General features: G+C 44.2%; 2 protein-coding genes across 15 annotated transcripts in view; one reads left to right on the forward strand and one right to left on the reverse strand.

The window, feature by feature from the left end:
* Positions 1 to 18,124, forward strand: part of LOC133501483 (protein Jumonji-like) — a 91,108-nt gene that overhangs the window by 4,602 nt on the left and 68,382 nt on the right. For 6 of the 8 annotated variants that reach the window (XR_009795194.1, XR_009795195.1, XR_009795193.1 and 3 more), the window contains exon 1: positions 10,228 to 10,318. The gene's annotated coding sequence lies outside the window, so the exon portion shown is untranslated. Of the gene's footprint in view, positions 1 to 77; positions 249 to 8,129; positions 8,143 to 10,219; positions 10,319 to 18,124 lie in introns of those variants that run through there. The other 2 variants (XM_061821281.1, XM_061821280.1) reach the window with 2 other exon arrangements.
* The window catches only part of zp3d.1 (zona pellucida glycoprotein 3d tandem duplicate 1), a 41,880-nt gene continuing 32,931 nt past the window's right edge, over positions 9,176 to 18,124 (reverse strand). For 3 of the 7 annotated variants that reach the window (XM_061821291.1, XM_061821294.1, XM_061821290.1), the window contains 6 exons: positions 17,025 to 17,087; positions 16,895 to 16,949; positions 16,662 to 16,733; positions 16,463 to 16,587; positions 16,285 to 16,349; positions 15,166 to 15,997 (listed from right to left, as the gene is read on the reverse strand). In XM_061821291.1, the coding sequence (XP_061677275.1) occupies positions 15,961 to 15,997; positions 16,285 to 16,349; positions 16,463 to 16,587; positions 16,662 to 16,733; positions 16,895 to 16,949; positions 17,025 to 17,087 (417 nt within the window). In that variant the 3' untranslated portion in view covers positions 15,166 to 15,960. Of the gene's footprint in view, positions 10,360 to 10,515; positions 10,587 to 15,165; positions 15,998 to 16,284; positions 16,350 to 16,455; positions 16,588 to 16,661; positions 16,734 to 16,894; positions 16,950 to 17,019; positions 17,088 to 18,124 lie in introns of those variants that run through there. The other 4 variants (XM_061821295.1, XM_061821297.1, XM_061821296.1 and 1 more) reach the window with 4 other exon arrangements.

An 18,124-nucleotide genomic window follows, 5' to 3' on the forward strand; every position in this document is an offset into this window, starting at 1 on the left:
GCGTGGGCGGTTCGACGCGGAACCTGCTTCAGGTTACTCTAAGCGCTAGCGGACAGTCATTTTTTTTCCTCTTACAGGCCTGGAACACCAAGGCATGAGGGACTACGTGGAGTCATCGCTGGTGGGGGGCCTTATCCTACACTCGTCTTCACCCGCCGGAGCTGGCTTCTTCTTTTTCAATAAGGACGACACAACCCTAGGCCCTGCATCGACTACCGGGGCCTAAAGGACATCACTGTTAAGAACAGGTATCCGCTTCCCCTAATTGCCACAGCCTTCAAGTTGCTGGAAGGGGCTTGGGTTTTCACCAAATTGGACTTACGGAACGAACGCATACCACCTGGTGCTCATTAGGGAGGGGGAGGAGTGGAAAAATCACCTTCAACACACCCACAGGTCACTACAAATACCTGGTGATGCCATTTGGGCTCACCAATGTGCCTGCGGTGTTCCAGAATCTCATTAGACTTTCTGCGTGAAACACTGAATAAACGTGTTTTTGTCTATCTCGACGATATTTTTTTTCCTCTCCAGATGAGGATACCCACGTCGGGCACATCCAGGCTGTGCTGCACCAACTGCTACAGCACAACCTTTATGTTAAAAGCAGAGAAATGTGAATTTCACCGGCCTTCCGTCTTGTTCCTGTGTTTCATTCTAGCGGAGGGGCAGATCCGCATGGATCCCTGCAAAATCAAATTCGTTCTTCAGTGGTCCACCCTCACGAACTGCAAATAGCTTCAAAGGTTCATCAGATTTACTTACTTTTATCGGAAGTTCATCAGAAACTTCAGCTCCATAGCTGCCCCCTTTCATGCGCTCGCCTCTCCTCACAACTCTTTCGAGTGGAACGCGGCCTCCCAGACGGCCTTCAGCAAACTCAAGACCAGCTTTATGTCAGCCCCAGTCCTCATCCTGCCCGACCCGGAGAGACAGTTGGTCGTTGAGGTAGACGCAGATAGGGGCTCTCCTCTCCCAGAGGAGCGCCAGGGACGGGAGACTTCACCCCTGCGCCTTCCTTTCCAAGAGGTTGACGCCGGTGGAGCGCAACTATGACATCGGAGACTGCGAGGTGCTTGCAGTCAAGACTGCTATGGAGGAATGGAGACATTGGCTTGAGGGGTCCTAGGTTCCGTTCCTGTTACTGACGGACCACATAAATCTCGAGTAACTCAGGTACACCAAGAGGCTAAATGCCCGATAAGCCAGGTGGGCACTCTTCTTCACCAGTTTCCGATTCACAATGTCCTTTCGACCAGGGACCAAAAACGGAAAGCCTGAGGCCCTTTCGCGGATATACGAGGGAGCAAGTTAAAGCCGGGCACACCCCGATTCTCCCAGAATCCTGCTTCATCTTGATTTTCACATGGGAGCTCAAAACCCAAGTGAAGGAGGCACTGAAGGACTCTCCCAGCCCGGCTGGATGCCCCGCCAACAGACGGCTTGTCGTGCCCCCCGCTGAGGGGGAAGGTGATCCACTGAGCCCATATGAATTGGACGGTGTGTCATCTGGCCATGACCAAGACCCAGTTAGTTTTGGAGCAACATCTTTGGTGGCCAAACCTCAGAAAGGACATACAAGAATTCGTCAATGCATCCCTGGTTTGTGCGGCCAACAAACCCTCTCCTCAACGGCCTGTTGGGGAGCTACGTCTGTTGTGCGTTCACCAGCAACCATGGTCCCTTACATCCCTGGATTTTATGACTGGTCTCCCGTGCTCACAGAGCTACACTGCCATCCTCTCGGTGGTGGACCGGTTGTCAAAAATGGTCCACTTCATTTTGCTGCCAAAGATTCCCTCCGCCAAACAGACCGCCGAGCTCCTCTTGGATAAGGTTTTCCGTTACCACGGCTTACCCAGTGACCTGGTGTCGGATAGGGGCCCTCAATTTATCTCCCAATTCTTATTGGGGCCATGGAAAGTCTGACTTTGGGCCAACATCCGGAATCCAACGGCCAGAGCGAACGGGTCAACCAGGACTTGGAGACCGGACTTCGATGCCTGGCCTGTGACCACAGCACCTGGAGTCGGCAGCTCTGCTGGTTGGAGTATGTTCACAACTCTCTTCCCTCAGCATCAACAGGTATGGCCCCATTCCCTCTTCCCGTCTGTAGCTGCTGAGTCCCCAGTGCGGTCTGCATTGGCCGTAGTGAGACGTTGCAAGCGGGCCTGGTTGTCGACAAAAGGCCTCCCACTCTGGATGGAGTCCCGCAAGCTGGCTCCCAGGTTCGTTGGTCCGTTCCCCATCACTAAGGTGATCAACCTGGTTGTGGTCACTCTGAAGCACCCCAGAACAATGAATGACCACCCAACGTTCCATGTGAGCCTGCTCAAGCCAGCTCGGCCATCCCCGTTGGAAGATCCCTCTCTCTCCCAATGACCGGGTGCTGCTGTCGTCTCTGTACAGCATGCAGAGTGCTCTCAGAAGGACTAGCGCAAGGAAGTTCTTGGCACCGGACAACATTGGGTCCTGAGAGACTGTGTGAAGGAGCTCACAGATGTCCTCATAGACTTCTTCAGCACATCTTTGAGCAAAGCAGTCATTCCAACATGCTTCAAAGCCACCACAATCATCCTTGTCCCAGAGAAGGCATCTCCCTCCTGCTGCAATGACTACCACCCCATTGCACTCACTGCCAACATTATGAAGGGCTTCGAGCAGCTATTCATGAAGCACATCAAATCCTCCCTCGCCCTCACGCTGAACCCCTACCAGTTTGCATATCGGTCCAACCACTCAGAATCATCTACAGATGATGCTATCGCCACTGCACTCCACTCAGCCCTCACCCACCATCATCAACTTCAGTTCAGCATTCAACACTATCATCACCCAGCAGCTCATCCTCAAACTAGACTGGGTGGGACTCAACACCTCCCTATGCAATTAGGTGTTGGACTTCCTGACAGGGAGACCCCAAGCAGTTTGGGTAGACACCAACACCTCCAACACCATCATTCTGAAGATAGACCCTCCCCCCAAGGAAGTGTGCTGAGCCCTACTCTTGACGCCGCACACCCATATTCAACTCAAACTTCTTCATAAAGTTTGCAGATGGCACAAGTGTGGTGGGTCTTGTCAAACACAATGAAGTTACAGGAGTGAGGTGAGCTGCCTGGCGATGTGGTCCCAGGACAACAATCTCCACCTGAACGTGGAGAAGACTGATGAGATCATAGTGGACTTCAGGAGAAGGCACACCCATTCTCCATTCTGCTTGATCGAAACCGCCGAACAGGACACCAAAGAAGAAAAAAAATTAAAAAAGGAGAGGTCACAACAATCATCCCCCGCTAACCATCAAACGTGTTGCCAGTACCATATTCCCAAGTGTACACACTTCTTCCCATCTCTGAAGACCTCAACCACAGCACTGGCTAAAAAGGCTCAACAGCAGCTCTACTTCCTGCAGCAACTGAAAAGAGTGAGAGCCCCGTGGCCCATCATGATCTCCTTTTACTGAGGGATGATCGAGAGCATCCTGTGCAGCAGCGTCACCATGTGGTATGATGCCTGCACTACCTACAAGTCATGTATCGCACAGAGAGCAGATGAGAAGATCATCAGTGTATCACTCCCCTCCCTTCTGGACATTTATAACACCCGCCTCACCTGCAAGACCACCAGGATAACGCATGACCCCATTCACCCATCCCACTGCCACCAATGAGGAGACCGTAGTCTCTTCAGCCAAGAACCAGAAGGTTCAAAGCGTTTCTTACTCCAGGCAGTCTGGATGCTCAACTCCCTCTCTGCTTTACCCCCATTATTATTATCCCTCCCTGCCACCCACCACCATTGACTCAAGACCAGAAATTAAGCACTTCAAGCACAGTGTTCGCTTAGCCCTGACAGCACTGTGGAAAATACCCACTGATTGCAGCTCCTGTTAAATTAAACAGATTGACCACATTGGTTCTATTCTCTGAAGCAGATTGCACAATGCACATATTTAGACTACCAATGTTTATTGTATGCATTGCTTTTTAACGAACTTTGAGAGGAATGCGTTTTCAGGTATGTTGTATGTCATATTTAGAACATAGCTGACAAATTTACTTGAACTGTGGTCTGATGAAAGACATTTTTGGAAGGTGTGTTCCCCATTACACCAGGTTTAAAAGTAACAACCATTTCAGAAAGAAAAATCACAGCAAAAAAAATGGTGGTGGTAGGTGGTCTTTGACTGTTTTGCTGCTTCAGGACCTGGAAGACTACGATAAATCAAACCAAGAATTCTACTGTCTACCAAAAAAATGTGTAGGAGAATGTCCACCCATGTATTTATGACCTCTAAGCTGAAATGAACTTGGGTTCTTCAGCATGACAATGATCCAAAACACCAAGAAAACCAAAATGAAAACTTTGGTGAGGCCAGGTCAAAGTCGTGACCTGAATCCTATTGAGATGCTTGTGGCATAACCTTAAAAATGTGATTCATGCTCAATAACCGTCCAATGTGGCACAGCATGTTAAAGGCTCAACAAGGGGTTCAAACACTTTAGATCATGTGTACTGCAACATCATGCACGGCTACAAAACCATTCTCTCCCCGACATTGGTGAGTCATACCACATCTCCCTGCTGCTCATCCCTTCATACACCCCCCCCCCCCCCCCCCAGATGCAGATCCAGAACCGTCATAAAAACTGTGACAACCTGGTCTGAGTCTGAACTTAGTGAACTGCAGAACTGCTTTTCGCAAACTGGCTGAGACATTTGAACACCAGGACCTGGAGAAATACAGAGGCGGTGTATTGGATTAAATCAAGTTCTGTATGGAAACTGTGTGTGTGGAAAAGCATCAGGGCTTTTTTAAATCAGAAACCCTGGATGACCGGCCAGGTCCATTCACTCCTTAGGTAATGCACAAAGCGCATGCTAGCGTAGCTCTGCGGTTGTTCCATGTGATTCAACACAGCATGCAGAGCTATCCTGATGGCGTCCTCTGTTGATCTATTTGTGTGGTATGTGAACTAATGTGAGTCAAAGTTGAGGGGCAGGCAGTCTTTGAGGTACGTGAGAACCAGCCTCTCGAAGCAATTCATAAAGACAGGTATGAAGGTAACTAATCAGATCAGGTGACAGTGAGTCGGGAGTATGGGGTACCGAACCCCCTGATATGGGCTGTTTGGTCCTTGTATGACCGGTGTCATAGTTTTGTCCCCGTTCCCGGTAATAAGTCGGACTAGTTTCTGGGGAGAGTTGGACTACGCCAGGGCTGCCCTTTGTCACAGATTTTGTTCAGAACTTTTATGGACCATCTCTAGGCGCAGCCGAGGTTTAGAGGGCCTCCGGTTTGGCGGCCTCAGGATTGCATCTATGCTTTTTGCAGATGATGTGGTTCTGTTGGCTTCATAAAGCCCTGATCGGCAGCATTCACTGAAGTGTGAAGTGGCTGGGATGAGAATCAGCACCGCCAAATCTGAGACCATGGTCCTCAGTCCAAAAACGGTGGCGAGCCTTCTCTGAGTCATTGATGAGATCCTCCCCAAGTATCTTGGGGTCTTGTTCATGAGTGAGGGAAGAATGGAGCGGGAGATCGACAGGCAGATCGGTGTAGTGTCTGCAGTGATGTGGACTTTTTATCAGTCCTTTGTGGCAAAGAGGGAGGTAGGTCAGAAGGTGAAGCTCTTAATTTACCAGTCGATCTATGCTCCTACCCTCACCTATGGCCACGAGATGTGGGTCGTGACCGAAAGAACAAGATCCCAGATGCAAGCGGCTGAAACGGGTTTCCTCCTCAGAGAGTCCGGGCTCTCCCTTAGAGATAGGGTGAGAAGCTTGGTCATCTGGGAGAGGCTCAGTGTCGAGCCATTGCTCCTCTGTATTGAGAAGAGCCAGAAGAGATGGCTGGCCCATCTGATCCGGATGCCTCCCGGAAGAGCTGGAGGACGTGGCTGGGGAAAGGGAAGTCTGGGTATCCCTGATGAAGGTGCTTCCCCCGCGACCCGACCCGAAGAAGTCAAAGAAAATGGTTGGAGTACAAGAGGATGATACAGTCCCATCTTGCACGCAAGAGACCACAGGTGGTGATCTAGGGTCCACAGAGCTTCCCAAAACTTCAGATGCTGTGCTGTAACCCCAGGAGACAAAAGCGAGTCATTGGCAGAAGAGCACAACAGCTTCTTTGCTCGCTTCAAATTATCTTGCCAACACTCAGCTGCTCCAGTGCTCCCATCACCCCCACCAGGCTCCAGTAACTCTACTTACTGCACAGGAGCATGCTGTGAGGAGTGTGCTCTTGGCTGTGAACCCTAGGAAGGCTACTGGCCTGGACGCAGCACCAGGCAAGGTGCTCAAAGCGTGTGGCCACCAGATGTTCAGTGTCTTCTGCGAGATCTTTAATCTCTCATTTTCCCATGCAGTCATCCCCCCGTGTTTGAAATCTCCAATAATCATTCCAATCCCCAAAAAGAAATTCTTAACTAACCTCAATGATGAATCACCCTGTTGGCCTCACAAAATGAAGTATTTGAGAGACACCCCCCCATAACTTCGACTCTCACCAGTTCACATAGGAAATTAGATCGACAGAGGACGCCATCGGCGTAGCTCTGCACGCTGTGATGAGCACCTGGAACAACCACAGACCTACGATAGAATGCTCTTTGTGGATTACAACTCGGCCTTTTATACAATTATTCCAGACATTCTGATGACCAAACTGGACATTTTGGGCCTCCCCCCTCCCTCTCACATGCATCGGGACCACGGACTTTTTGACCAATAGACCTGAGACTGTGAGAATTGGCTCCCAGCTTTCCTCCACCCATATACTGAGCATCGGCTCACCATAGAGCTGCGTGCTTATCCCCCTTCTTTGCTGTCTCTACACCTTCGACTGCAGTCCAGTCCACAAAAATAACGAAACAGTGGTCGGTCTGATATAAAAGGGAGACGAAATGCATTATGTAGGACTAGATGTTAATATCCTTATTCATGCATACTTCAGGCTCAGATGAAGCTCTTTAGAATATTCAATTAAGTGATGGCACCCTACAGGTTACCAAGTGAGCTTCCTTCCATCATCAAGTGTTTTGCTGATCGGCCCATGACACTCTCGAGAGGTTTCAACAGTGAATCCATGGTTCGCTCCCGAGGTGCCACCAAGTCTCTTGAAGGCCTTTTTCTCTTTATCCACAGCGACCACCTTGGAGAAATCTAAGACTGCCTGCGTATGGGCCTTCCCTCGGACTCCCATCTCTCTGAGTAGCCTGGATGTCGGGAAGGCTATCAATCCTCTGTGACCTACTTCCACTGGGCGTACCTCTGTTCTCTACCCTTGCTGTTGCACTTCGGCTGCAAGTCCTGCATACCTCAGCCTCTTCCACTCATACGCCTCCATGGCAGTCCCCTCCCAGGGCACTGTGAACTCGATGATGTAGACGAGCTTGATAGAGGCAGACCAAAGCACAAGATCTGGTCATACTATGATAACTGCAATCTCAGCTGTAATTTAGAGTTTCTTGTCCAGGTCTACCAGCAGCTTCCAGTCTTGTCCGCTGCCCAGCTGTCTGCTGTCAGATGGCTTTTTTGATGGGGCTTGTTTGACTCTCCCCCTCCCGAACAAACAGCCTTGATTGCCAGTTGGCTGACAAGTGTGTAAGGGTGTTCACCTTCATCTGCTGGTTCTCCAGAACACCAGTAAAACACTTCAGCATTTGGTTGTGCCGCCAGGTGTAACTGCCTTGAGTAAGGCTGGTCTTGCGGCCAACCAGAATGTGCTTCTGTGTTGCGGGACTTGGGGATAACAGGCACTTGGGATCTTTGGCACACTGGTTTAAGTTTGTGGGAGAAGGCAAGACATAATATACCGCTCTTGGATTGACATCACAGCGGTGATTTAAAAAGGTTCAACAACATGTCCACTTATTGAGAGTTCTCAGGAAGAATAACCTGGACACAAACTTGTGGCTGGCTTTGTACCGCTCATCTACTAAGAGCCTGCTGATATCCTGTGTCTCCAGGAGCTGCACTGAGGCAGACAGAGTCATGCTTCGGAGGACAATCAAAGCAGCACAGAAGATTGTTGGCTGCTCTCTCTTTTCCATGGCAAACAAAGAGACATAAGTTTTTTTCTGAATGATTACCGCCCTGAATAGTCATCTTTACTCTGGCTGCGCTATAAATGCACAGGTATGCTGATTTTGATATCTTGAGCAATACATTTTATGCACGCTATTTTATACAGATTTTTATATTACTTTTATGTATGTAATGACTCAGGAGGGGCACTCCAATTTCATTAATTCAGTCATTTGTTGCTGCCAAGGGTAGCTAAGGCCAAAAATCACTCACACAGGTGAAGGTTTGGATTCCCCCTTGCCCTTAAATTTCATTTTACTTGTGTTGTCGAATATTTTTGATGGAAAACGTGAAACGCAAAAAAAAAAAAAATAGGAAGGAGGCAAACTTTTTTTTTCCACACCACTGTATATTCACCCTGAAGTAACTTTATAATCATCACATCCATTGTAATTGTAAATGCGTGCCTGTATTTCTTTTGAGGACTCAAAAATTACTATTTTATGGATGAATGCAAGGCTTTGGTGGTGGATCCTGCAGTTGATTCGGATTCTAGAGACATTAGCAGCAGAGCTTCTGACTTGCTTGTTGCGCAGTGGTTTTAATAAGTGCTCAAGATGCATGTTTTTGACAAACTTTCCTAAAAGGTTTTCCTTTAGGCTGACTCCTTTATTGACCCGTTCACTCCGAGGTGGAAAAAGGGTATGCTTCCAACATGGAGGGAATAAAAGAACTAATGAAAGTGAGGCAGAAGCATTGTGAGGTTTCAATTTTCAAATTATTATTTTTACTACTACTTGAACACAGTCAAATGAACGCTAACGGGTAACATTATGTTCCATTTGCTCTACAAGTGTTTCAATTCTGTTCAATTATTGAAAATTACTACATACTTGTAAGTGAGTTAGTGACCAAGTTATTTTGCGTTTACTCATGGAGATTCTGCATTGAGAACATACTGTACCATGCGAGATGGTGCTGTTTCTCATAAAAATACCAGTAGAATTATGATGCAATTTATTAGAAATTGACTGAATTACACAACATGCAACAAGACAGTTACATTTCATTCTTAAACTTGACACTGTTAATCATATTAGCTTATCAGAAGAGGAAACGTCCATGTCTAAAGTACTGAGACTGTGAAATGATAAATTTGTCATGACCATTTCCCATTGATTCGCATATTCCAATCATCAATTCCACATTCCTTGCTCTCTGGCTGGCCACTCCTTGTCAGACATGTCTGCTTTCATGTGATGTACTTGTGACTATCATCAGAGCAGAGTGATGAGCATTGTCAAGCACTTTCTCAAAACGTAGAGAACCGAACGCGACAAAGTAGTTATCAGTTTCTTCTGGCTATTACAGCAAACTAATTATGATGGAGCGCTTTACTATCTTCAATTCCAGAATTACAATCAAACCTATGTACACATGCTGGGCCTCTGAAGTTAGCAGACTGGTCTGATTCCCATTCTCTGAACTGTAGACCTTTAAGCATTTCAGGTCCACCAAGCCCTTTACTGTCACCATAGTAGGCTGCTGGCTCTAGCATCCTTTCCAGTTGTCTGCCAATCACTTTATCAGTAGAGAAAAGCAAAGTAGTGTCTAAAGTTTGTGACCAAAATCTGCTCTCAGATGATTCACTGACAAACTCTGGAACAGCTGTTTTAGCCTTAATGTTGGCAGTGTTCTCCAGCCCTTAGCTCCAGTCTAGTGTTATCAGATGCAGTGGTTCGGATAGGATCAATATGCTCACCACCTGTATTCCCAATTTCAACCTTGAACATATCCCCCTTGGGTGGGCAACTCTTATCAATGTTGGAGCATAATTCCGCAATGGGAACCAAATCTGTGGAAATGTTTCCAGCAGAACCAAGATCAGTGCTGAAATTTTGTGCAGTGACTGTTGTGTTTCTAGATGCACCTCTTACAGTGACAGTACTGTTGTCCTAAATGAACTACTCATAGAACTGTTGTAGGCAGAAGATGCAACTTCTCTGCTCTTAAACACATCTTGTTGTTGTGTAACTTTTGTCCTCTGGCTCTCAGTCGTTGGCAGACCCTCTTCCATCCAATCCTTATCTGTGCTAGACATGCGGGGCAGTGTTACTTCTCTACCCGGGAATACAGAAGTCTTATATTCCATCTCAGTCTCTGATGAAAATTTTTTTTTTTTTTTCAGGTGATCATGTTTTCTCAGTTCTTCCTGATCCACCCAGTCTTGTCGCTCCTCTGATTGAGATCGTGAATCCTCCATGTATGACTCCTCTTCATTTTTTTGGTGAGTGAGCCAGCCAGGACTGATAACTGTGTTCTTCAAAGCTAAGGAGGACATAAAAGTCTCAAAACTTTCCTGGTAGTTACAATAACAAATTCCTACTTTTGAATCAATGTTAATTCCACAAGGCGTATGCAGAAAGCACGTAAACCTATCTGTTGGCATCTACACAACAAATAAACTATATTCAGATAACTTACAGTCCTGCATGTTGCCACATGTTGAATCACAGCAGGAGCATATTGACAGTGGTGCATCCAGCTCCTCCCACCTGAACACAAAACAGAACACCATTGTAAGCTCATGGTTTGGACAACACAAAAAATTAAAAGAACATATTTAAGTTTAAAAATGGTAGCTGTCCCTCAGGTGATTTAAAGGTTAGCTGTATGGTGTGTTTCACTTTTATTTCCAGCATGGCCCCATCAGACACCGTGTGCAGTCAATCATTTCTACGATTACAAATACAGTAAGGCATACAACTAAAAGTAAGTTTCTTTCGGCTTGTCTCATTAGTGCTCGCCACAGCATGGCATCTCAGATGAACGCTCATATTTGTTTGGCAGAGTTTTTAACGCCGGATGCCCTTCCTGATGTAGTAGGTGGAGTAGGGGCCCCAATGAGATAGGAACTCACGACTCCTAGACATAGTACTATAGTTCCACTTGCCATGGACAAGTTTCAAAACTTCAGCTTTCTTCCTTCTTATGCCACCATTCCATAGATTGGAACGTGAAAAAGAACATTTAGCTTTGGTTTAGATTTTTTTTTTTTTTTTAAAACAGTGAGGACTCATGCTGAGCCTCTTTGGCTGTTTATCCGTCAGTGTCCTGAAGCCCTGCTTTACAAAGTCCAAGACAATGATCTCTGGTGCCCAAATCTTTGCATTGAAAGAGGTTCACTAATATTGTACAGCTTTGTGACAGGGAAATGATTACCAATGAGTACTATATTGTAAGAGTATTGTGATATGTATATATATATATATATATACACCCTGGTAGGATTTAGGAAATCTTGACGAGATTTTGGATATGGCTGATCATGTGGAACGTTCAGGGAAAATGGTCAGGCGTAGCCATTCGTGAGTACACATCTGTGCCCTTTTTAAATCATAACCAAAATCACCCAAATGCCCCCTGATCAGATGTTTTCATAGTGTCCTTAAAAAGGACCTATCTCATCCATATGGCCTGTATTTCACAATCAAATGTTCTGTCTGTACAGGTTTTTTTTTCTGAAAGAAAATGAAACAGATTCATATGATTAAGCTTGCTTTTGAAAAGGACCCCACAGAATTTTCAGTTTGTTTGGAAGGATGCATTGAGGAGGGTCAGTGCAGACAGATGCCACTTCACACTATATAATGACACTTCTCAAAGTAGGTTTGAAGTGTGTGCATGTGTGTTTAACATTTCCCTCTGTTCAGCCCTTAAACTGCACCCCTTGTGTTGGTTTTTGAGTTTGGGAGATGCTTCTGGTGTTACATCTCATTGGTTGAACAACAAAACAAAAAAAAAAGCATTTGGACAGTCACGAATTATAGAGGTTGTCCCTCCGTAAAAATATGAGCTCTATAATTTTCATCATGGGTACACCAACTGCGAAAGACTGAAAAGAAAAACAATCCAGGAAATCACAATGTTTAAATTTATATACTCTTGTAGAGAAATATTTGGACATCTACTAACCACCAATAATTCTGATTGTCAGACATGTTCATGTTTAAGAAGCTCTTCCATCCTCCATGTTACCTTTCTTAGTAGCTTCAGTTTGAACTCTGTAGCTGTAGAAAAGACAACCGTTTAAATCATGTCAGAATCCAAAATCTCCACAGTGGCCAAGACCAGCAAGCTCGAAAATAAGCAAGCAGCTTGGTGAGAAGAGATCAATTGGTGGTGCCATTGTGAAAAGATGAAGGAAATACAAGAAGAGTGAAAATCTCCCTCTGTCTGGGGGTTCATGATAGATCTCCTCTCATGAAGTATCAATGAGAATGGTTTAGATCAACCTAAAAGTACACAATGACCTGAACAATGCTGGGACCACAGTTGAAAAGTACAGTTTTCCCCAGTTATTTGTGAGGTATACATTCCTTACGCCCCCGTGAATAATGAAAACTCATGAATAATCGATGCAGTATTAAAGTGACACTGACAGCAAAATATATGTATATTTTAAAATGGGTGTTATCAAAACTACATATCATATTAATCACGTTGATAATACGGGTCGGAAAATGTGAGCTGGTAGCGTTTTATTAAAGCGCAAAGTTGTCAAAGTATGACTCAACATCCCAGTGGTGGCCATCATATTGTCTGTGACGTCATGCCCAGACATCACACTGGATCCCTCGCATTTAAAACACGCTCTGCCGAATGCAAATGGCAGATGAACGAGAGTGATTTTTGGATTTTTCTGACACCCTACCCACCCACCTCCAGGTCGGGGAAAACGGCAGCCTGCGCCAAAGTTAACAGCACCCCGCACTACCACTAACGGCGCACCGCACCACCGCTAACGGCGGCCCGCGATTATCGACACATTCTGAGAGAAGGACTCTAATACATTGTCGGATGCAGATTTCTTGAATGCTCTATAAGGACAAGGATGGCTGTCAACTGATCTTTTTATTAACCCTATAGAACCCAAGACATCCAGATCCACTTTTAAAATTTCATGGACTAACTAAATTAATCTTTTTCTTCTTTTCCTTTCAGCTTTTCGTGTTTTCCCACAGCATTTCATCTTTTTCTGTCTAAGCCTATCTCGTGCATCTTCCTCTTGAACACCCACTGTACTAATGTCTTCCCTCACAACATCCATCAACCTTTTCTCTGGTCTTCCTCTCACTCTTTTGCCTGGTAGCTTCAACCTCAGCACAATTTTACCAATATACTCACTCTCTTGCCTCTGAACATCTGCAAACCATCGAAGTCTGCTCTCTCCAACCTTGTTTCCAAAACATCAAACTTTGTCTGTCCCTCTAATAAGATCATTTATAATCCTATCCAACCTGCTCACTCCGAGCGAGAACCACAACATCTTGATTTCTGACAGTTCAGGTTCTGCTTCCTGTTGTCTCTTCAGTGTCACAGTCTCTAAATCGTACAACATGGCCGGCCTCACCACTGTTTTATAAACTTTGCCCTTCATCCTAGCAGAAACTCTTCTGTCACTTACTGTAACACACCATACACCTTCCACCAGCTGTTCTAACCTGCTTGGACCAGTTTCTTCACTTCCTGACCACACAACATTGCTCTGGATTGTTGACCCCAATTATTTGAAGTCATCCACCCTCTTCTCCCTGTAGCCTCACTCTTCCCCCTCCACCCCTCCCATTTATGCACATATATTCGGTTTTATTTTGGCTAATCTCCATTCCTCTCCTTTCCAGTGCATGCTTCCATCTTTCCAATTGTTCCTCCACCTGCTCCCTGCTTTCACTACATATCAAAATATCATCTGCGGATATCATGTTCCAAGGGGATTCCAGTGTAACCTCATCTGTCATCTTATCCATTACCACAGAAAACAGGAAGTTCCTCAAATCTAATTCCTGATGCAATCCCACCTCCATCTTAAATTCTTCTGTTACGCCAACAGCAAACCTCACCACGGTTCTGCTACCCACATACATGTCCTTTATTATTGTAACATATTTCTCCGCCACACCAGACTTCCGCATGCAGTACCACAGTTCCTCTCTTGGTACTCTGTCATAGGCTTTCTTTAGATCCACAAAGACACAATGTAGCTCCTTCTGACCTTCTCTGTACTTTTCCACTAGCATCCTCAAGGCAAATAATGCATCTGTGGTACTCTTTCTAGGCATGAAACCATACTGTTGGTCACAGACTTCTGTCCTGAGTCTACCATCCACTACTCTTTCCCATAAATATATTCTGTGGCTCATCAACTTTATTCCTCTATAATTCCCACAGCTCTGAACATCACCTTTGTTTTTAAAAATGGGAACTACCACACTTTTCCTCCATTCTTCAGGCATCTCGCATGCTAGTATTCTGTTGAATAAGTTGGTCAGAAACTCCACAGCCACCTCTCCAAATTTCTTCCATACCTCCACTGGTATGTCATCAGGACCAACAGCCTTTCCATTTTTCATCCATTGTAGTGCCTTCCGAACTTCACCTTTGCTAATCATTGCCACTTCCTGGGCATTCACACTTGCCTCTCCTACTCTTCCTTCTCTCTCATTTTCTTCATTCAACTTCTCAAAGATTTCTTTCCATCTATTTAGCACACTACTGGCACCAGTCAACAAATTTATCTCTCTATCCTTAATCACCCTTACCTACTGCACATCCTTCCCATCTCTATCCCTCTGTCTGGCCAACCTGTAAGACCCTTTTCTCCTTCTTTCGTGTCCAACCTGGTGTACATGTCATTATAAGCCTCCTGTTTAGCCTTTGCCACCTCTGCCTTTACACATCCTACCTGTGGGAAATAGCCGCTAATCACATTATACCCAATACCCTTGATTTCAAATTTTAGTCTCATCATTCAATCTGATACTCTTTTCACCAAAACATTCTTAGCATGATCTGCCTTTAAAATAACCCCTACCTCTATTTCTCTTCCCATCTACTCCATGGTAAAATTTAAATCCAGCTCCTAAACTTCTAGCCTTATTACCTTTCCACCTGGTCTCTTGTATGCACAATATATCAACCTTTCTCCTTATCATCACGTCAAACAACTCCTGACCTTTTCCTGTCATAGTCCCACCATTCAAAGTCCCTACATTCAGTTGTAGGCTCTGTGCCTTCCTCTTCTTCTTCTGCCGACCAAGCCGCTTTCCTCCTCCCCTTTGTTTTTGTTCCACAGTAGCTGAAATTCCACCGACGCCCTGCAGGTTAATGGCGCTGGGTGTGGGCGCTGTTAACTCGGGCCACGACCGATCTGGTATGGGATTCATTTGATGAATGCTCATATGTGTTTTGGCACAGTTTTACACTGGATGGGCTTCCTGACTCAACGCTCTGCATTTATTCGGGCTTGGGACCGGCCAACAGACTGCACTGGCTTGTGATCCCCATAGGGCTGCCCCGCTAAAAATTTTCTATAGAACGTTTATAAAGAATTTCTATAGAAATTTTATAGAACTTTAGGACCCAAGTTCTAAAGAATTTCTATGTAACATTTTATAGAAATGCTATAGAACTTTATGACCCAAGTTCTATAGAACTGTCTAAGAACTGAAACAACATTGCTTGTACATTGTATTCGTAAATTGCATTAATGTGACAATCCCACATACAATAACTTTGCCATGATAGATGGAAACAAACATTCTAGATTGAAAACTTTATTATACAGTGTGAAACGAGATTGTTTTTCAAACTACAGACAATTCCAAACAATTAGGTTATTCACCCCACAGTAAAACATGCATGTTTAACATTTAGAACAAAACTTTTTTTCTGTCATTTTTAGAACAAATAACTTTTTGCTTAAATTATGTTACAAACAAAATAAAATGTAATATTTCACTATGTGAACTTTAACTATGTGTCTCTCATATTTAATGTCCATCCTGGTTCCTCTCGTCCTGTTTCCTGCCACTGCCACCACATCTGTCAGGCGGATATTTCAGGCATGACGTGGCCGCACTTCGTACATCACTCTGGGTCCCCTCGTAGTTTCTCTAGACACATTCTGAGTTCAAAATTAAGAGACTTGGTTATTATTACGTCTGGCAAACACAAACTATCAGTTAGAAATGTATCAAACACAATAATCCACATTTTGTTTATAGAAAGAGCATTTGAAGGACCTCATTGTTCAGAATTCTGCAAACAGCACACAAAATACTTTCAATTGTATTAATAAATGCAATATCATTTGAAAGTTAAAACAATTCCAAAATCTTCCCCTTATTCTCAACTGTATATTACTGGTAAAAAAAATTACATTCTGTACAAAATATATAAATATTCAATTACCGTTTCAGCATCCGTTTGATATTTTCCTTAAAGGTTACCCATCCAACTTTTAACATTTGGAATTTCTGCAAATTAAAAAGAGGATGGCAAAATTAGGAATTAGTTTGTTAAAATTAAACTCAACTTTTTTAATACTTAATTATAACAGTTCTGCAGAAGCAGAAGGGTCTTCCGCCACCTTCTGTTCAAGAACAATGAAGTCGGCCAGATATTTTATCTGTACAATGTCGATCTCCTCTTCTTTAGCTGTCCTATGGTCTTGATGCCTTCCAGTGTCTCTTATCTCAGTAAGCAGCATCAGCCCTTTATTGAAATAGAATTAAATGAGACATGCCAATTATGATTTCACCATGCACAACTGGGGAAAAATAACTTACTGGTCACCTTTACTATATCCGTCTTATTCTGCCCCAAGGAAGTTGGGTGGGTACGATTACCACTTGTGTTAGCTGAAAAAAGAACAGATTTTTGGATTAATTATAAATGTAATCGGCACACACGGCAACCTTAATTGGTGGAATATATATCCTCAATGGTGGAGGCTATTGTTTCAGGATATTTAAAATATATTTGGTTGAGTAGCAAGATTCCATCTCCTAAAATTGCGTACCACTCTTAAGATGAACATGTCTTTTTTTTCCGAGGATTTGCCAAGGTAGCTTTGCCTGCAAAATAGGTCAAGATATTAATGTAAGTGCCATTTTTTCATTACACATGTTCTAGTTCAGGGTGTACCGTGCCTCCTGCCCGTTGACAGCTGGGATAGGCCCCATCACTCCTGCGACCCTCGTGAGGATAAGCGTCTAAGAAAAGAATGAATGGAATTAAAAAAAAACTATCATTGGAAAGAGCTTTGAAAACCCCTTAAAATCTTACTTAAATGATCTCAATAGCTCAAACAACAAAGGTTATGACCATTTAAAGATTCGGAATATGGGCTAATTATGGTATTGGTGAAACAAAGGAAAGAACAATAAGTTGGGACCTTCCCAGGATCTTCAAAATGTCATGACTTTGTTTCTCAACGAATTTTCATGAAATTTCACTAATGATCCCTTGATTATTACATTTTGCACTTATTTTCATTACAATTGCATATAATTGCATACAAAGCACCAAATCCGGCAAATTTACCGATTTTGGAATGCGAGCAACATTTTTGCGAAAGTAAAAAAAAACAGTGCAAGGGGTCATATCACTTATGCATCTACTACTTACTTTTACATCTATAAGTACAAATAAGACAAATGAAGTAATTTTGAAAAAAAAATATACACTTACCGACATGTTTTAATCGAGGTTTTAAATGGAGAAAAGGTTTGAATAAAAAGTACTACGGGTTGTCGCCTAGTTATGTTATCGCCACGAGGCGGTGGTAGCTAGCTGGGTAGCTAGCTGCAAATTCAAGGTTCGTGACGATCAACTAGAAAGCCGCCCAAAGGGAACACATGCTTTCTAACGTTTTCCCTACACCACTCACGACAGACGCCTTAGGTGGTGTGTGGAAAATGTTAATTTATTGCCTTCACAGCAAGAAAACTGGAGGCTTCTAGACTCGTGAACAACTGCCATTTTTTTGGAATTAGCAGATAGGACGTATTTTCTACTTCTCCTTCAGTCAATTGCATCAGCATACACCTCAGGCAGGCTGGCAGGCGAAACATGTAAACCTGTCCCCATTTCCCAGAGAACAGTTGAAAATGTTATTGTGAGTACCTCTGCAAATTTTAATACTCGAACTTGAAAAAATGTCAGCTGTTTATTTTTGTTGGTCATGTTGGTACTCATGATCTAATGGATGAAAATCTAGCTGATTGAGTGGTTTTCATAACCCGCATCT

Source organism: Syngnathoides biaculeatus, chromosome 5 (assembly GCF_019802595.1).
Source record: "Syngnathoides biaculeatus isolate LvHL_M chromosome 5, ASM1980259v1, whole genome shotgun sequence".
In the NCBI taxonomy this organism is placed as follows: Eukaryota; Metazoa; Chordata; class Actinopteri; order Syngnathiformes; family Syngnathidae; genus Syngnathoides; species Syngnathoides biaculeatus.